Genomic DNA, 4,267 nt, shown 5'->3' with positions numbered 1-4,267 from the left:
GAGAGGGGCTTGGAGGCCTCCCTCGTGTGTAATGATAAAAGATTCAGCCACAGCTGCTGCATGAAAGAGGAGAGCCTGCTGGCCTAGAGACACTGCTGTTCTGAAAGTAGAAAGGATCTCTTCCTTCTTCCCTCCTGGACTTCTATTTGGAGGAAGAAGAGATTTGATCCATTGTAAATACTGCTTTATCGTGGTAGAGATAGTTGAGATTATGTGTGTAATGTATTGTAATATTCATTTGTACAGTCATGGTAATATATAATCCCTTCCCCCCATTTTGAGTCTCGTGTGGTGTCTGGAAAACCCATCTCACACTAGGTTGAGATGTGGGAGGGGGGCTAGGACTCGGGAATTGGATTTTGGGGCTCTCAAACCATGACAGAGTGTTAAAGGCCTGGTGGGCTGGGGCTTGGAGAAACCTGGTCAACTGGAAAGTGTGCCTGCCCATGGCAGGGGGGTTGGAACCAGGTGAATTTTAAGGTCCCTTCCAGCCCAAGGCATTCTGTGATCTGATGAGCAGAGGGGCCGGGTGGCAGGAGGCCTAATTTGGGATGAGAAGCCATTCAGCACTCTCAGTTAGGTCGAGCTCAATGTGACTGTTCACGAGCACAGACTCACAGCTGGTGTGATTTACTAAGACTCTAGGCCTGGTTGTATGGCCAGTCTTCGCGAACGAAGATTTTGGGAAAGGTCTTTTACCTTTCAAGCCTGGGCAATGGATTTTTTAGGTGAGACACAGCCTGCGCTGAACTGAGCCCACCCTTTAATCCCAAGGTTCATCTGCCAGGGCCAAGCGAGCTTGGACAATGGCAGTGAGGTCCTCAGGACGTAGGTTTGTTTAGAGTGACCTTCGCATAGATGGATGGCCTTACAGGGCTGACGAGCTCCATCTGCCCGGGGGAGTATCCCTGACCGGGAATCGAAGCTGGGCTGCAGCGGTGAGAGCGCCGCATCCTAACCACTAGACCACCAGGGGTCCCCAGGCCTGGTTGAGTTCCATACAAACTTGCACGATCCAGATTCTAGAATAGCACTCTTTATTGAAGCCAGGGGAAAGCAGTTTCTGGATTCCAGTCCTAAATGCAGTGACTACAGGGCATTACTATGTGTCGGGACAGATCTATTGGTGCTATATTTATGTACTAATAATATTATATCAAATAAATTGCCTACAGTATATATTATCTAGATATCTAAAAATTATAAACTTACGTAGTTATCTATTAAAAAATTAAGGTCAGCTCCAACAGAGTCTGGGGAAGACAGTCTTGGTGCAAGGCTGACCTGAAGGTGTCCCTTAAGGGGACAGGGGGAAACACTGGGAGAGATTTATTAATGCTATACTAATATATTAAAATACTATAATATTAGGTTTAATATATATATATATATATATGCTATAATAAATATCAAGATATGTATGAAATATTAATTAAAAATATATGTAATAAATAAAATATTCTAAAGTATATATTAAAAAAAATTTCAGGTCAGGTCCCACACAGTGTGTGCAATGCTGACCTACTGATGTCCCTTCAGGGAACAAGGAGAGATACAGTTTAGGAATGTTAGCGACGCCTCTCGCTTGATCCCTGAGCAGCTGGAGCTGCCAGAAAGAATTCCTGGGCCCATCTGAAATGGCCACAATGGCCATGAGAATGTGAGGGGAAAGGAGGATGAAAGTCATCTTTGTAGCCCCTCTGGCCATCACTGGATGCTGTGCCGGGCAGACTGCTGAGAGGTGAATGCTGATGGCGGAGTGCTGCTGCACAGGGTTTTCTCTTTGTTCTCTCTGTCTCACGTCCTCCTCTCTTTTTCCTTGTGGTATGAGGTGGTTGTCTTGGACCAGCTGTGAGCCCCACAAGCACAGCTCTCTAGGTGAAGACCTCTTTCACTGGCCGTAGAGGAAAATTCTTTCGATCCGATCTCTGAGTTCTGGGTACTCCATCATAGCCTGGGTGTGGGCGGCCGGATCCTGCGCCAGGCGATGGAAGAGGTTGGGTGGCTCGGCGGTTTTGACATCCGGGGGCAAGAGAATCTCCTGAGGAAATCTCTGGTTGCCCACAACAAAGTGGTCAAGGCGTTTGTCCTCCAGGGAGCCGCGCAGGTACTCCATGGTATCCCCCAGCCGCCGCAGGACTTGCCTCCTGCCCCACAGTGACAGAGGCATGGTGTTCAGGAGGTGCATCACAATGGTCTTCATCGTATAAGTGGAGAAGCCTATGCCCACCAGAACATGGGCCAAGAGCTGCAGGCACTTGAGGTGCTGGCTGTCACGTGGAGCCTGATTGGCAATGTGGCTGAAGAACCTCATCTCTGCCACGGCGTAGGTCTCAGGCCACATTGTGCTTGGGGTGAAGAGGGCCTCTGTAGGCTGACTGCTCACGTAGATGTCTGAATTGCCTACTTGCACCCCAAAGAGCAGCTCAACTGTCAGGCTCTCTCCGCCTCTGGTCACCTTGAATTTGCAGCAGCGGCTGGAGGGCAGCAGCACTAATCGCCAACTGTGTGACTGAGGCAAAGCCGGCCAGGCCGCTCTCACCAACTGGTAGAACCAGCGGGCAGTTTTCTCCACATCGAGGTAGGAGCCGGTGCAGAGGGTGTTTAGAAAGTTGGGCTCCTCATTCCTCCTCTGCTCTTCTTCTGGGTGGTGGAGGGAGCACAGCACGTTCTCGTCCTGCTGCTCCCTTGGGCAGGTGCACACCGGCTCCACGCGGATGAAGAAGTTCCTGCCGGGTATGCGCCCTGAAGTGTCCATCTCCAGATGGAAGGTGTGCCCCGGGGGAGGAGTGAGGGGTACGAGGACACAGTACACAACATCCTCCTCCCAGGGAGTCCAGCCTTCAAAGGCACTGCCCACCCCAATGGCTTGTTGCGGCACTGGGTATGAACCGTCTGAAAAGAGGTGTCCAAAGACAAATGTGAAGTGTCCCATCAGGACAGTTGTGTCTTCGCAACCTCTCTTCAGATCCTGAACAGGCCACTTTACCGGGTGCGCTAAAGCCCGTCTCAAGGCAGTCTCAAAAGGAGCTGCTTCTTCTTCTTCTTCTTCTTCTTCACAGACATCTTCATTGTCTTCTCCGTCTTCCTCTTCCTCCTCCTCCTCACCATTGTTGCCCGGCTGGTGGCTCCCTCTCCGGCAGACAAACCACAGCCACAAGAGGAGGCCCAGGACTACAGCCAGAGCCCAGAAGTGCTCCTGCTGCAAGGCAGCCCAGAGCAGGGCTCTCCAGGCCCTGGCACTGCGCTCCAGGCTGTTCTGCTCCAGCTCCTGCAGCAGCCGAGTCATCTCCCTGTCCAGGAGCTTTGCACGCAGCTCCATGCGCGCACGGGTGGCCTCATCCAGCCCATCACCCACCATCTGTGGGTACTGGATGAGGGTTTGCAAAAGGACGAAAAGAAACATTTTCGCAGCCATGGCCTGCAGGAGGAGAGAGAAGGGGTTGAGTGGCGCTGAAAGAGAGGGAAGGAGCTAGAGGTGAGGGCGGTGCGGATGGGAGCAGTGGGGATGTGGAGCAGGAAGGAGAGGGCTCCAGGGCAGCTGGCAGGCAGCAAGGCCTGTCCCACTGCCCCAGCAGCAGCAGCACCATTCCGGGCCCCAGGTGTTCTGGTGAGGGATTGCCCCTGGATGCAGAGGGAGAGCCCAGCCCCAGGGGCAGTGTTTCGGCCCCGGCCCTTGCCCAGCGCAGCCTCGCCCCTGTGTGTGTGCACTCACCACTTGTCCAGGCTCGACTGGGACAGCGTTACCTTCTGGGGCCATCTCTAGCTGCCCCCATTGTGACACAATCCCTGTGATGTCACAAGAGCCAGATCACATCACAGCCAGGCCAGCCCCACCCTCGTCCCCACCCCAGCTCAGCAACTCCCAGTAGCCCTGGTGTAATGCTTAAGGCTGCCTTGGAGTTAATCTTCTTCCAAGAACTTCCATTCTTCATTCTTTTGCATTTATTATCATCTGCTCTTCAGTGGCAGTCACATGGAATATCCGTGTTCGCAGGGACCCTCGAGGATGTTGGATTCCAAGCCCTGATTCCAGTGTTGGAGTTAAGCTCAACTCAACTGGTTGAGATTAATTAAATCTCTGAGTCATGGAGGTTGGAAAAGACCCTTGAGATCTTTAGTCCAACTGTAAACTTTACATTGCCTATTCCACCAATAAACCATGTCCCCAACGACACATCAACAGGCTTTTTAAATGCCTCCAAGGATGGGGAGTTAGCCTTTTCCCTGGGCAGTCTGTTCCCAAACTTGATAAGCTTTTTGGTGA

The 4,267-nt window shown here is 51.9% G+C and overlaps 1 protein-coding gene across 1 annotated transcript; it reads right to left on the bottom strand.

The window, feature by feature from the left end:
• Positions 1–1,401: 1,401 nt before the first annotated feature.
• On the bottom strand, positions 1,402–3,743 carry LOC113979000 (inositol 1,4,5-trisphosphate receptor-interacting protein-like 1). Its single transcript, XM_027706392.1, has 2 exons — positions 3,716–3,743; positions 1,402–3,421 (listed from the first exon to the last, which is right to left on the bottom strand). Exon 2 carries the CDS (start codon positions 3,416–3,418, stop codon positions 1,892–1,894), a length of 1,527 nt encoding a protein of 508 aa, XP_027562193.1. The 5' UTR covers positions 3,419–3,421; positions 3,716–3,743; the 3' UTR covers positions 1,402–1,891.
• Between the last annotated feature and the right edge of the window lie 524 nt (positions 3,744–4,267).

Source organism: Neopelma chrysocephalum, unplaced genomic scaffold (assembly GCF_003984885.1).
Source record: "Neopelma chrysocephalum unplaced genomic scaffold, ASM398488v2 Primary Assembly neopelma1_371, whole genome shotgun sequence".
Taxonomy (NCBI): Eukaryota; Metazoa; Chordata; class Aves; order Passeriformes; family Pipridae; genus Neopelma; species Neopelma chrysocephalum.
This window is presented reverse-complemented; position numbering and strand designations above follow the sequence as displayed.

Bases quoted from the DNA above. Each gene is read 5' to 3' on its own strand.
- LOC113979000 (XM_027706392.1), bottom strand. From the start codon at position 3,418: ATGGCTGCGAAAATGTTTCTTTTCGTCCTTTTGCAAACCCTCATCCAG.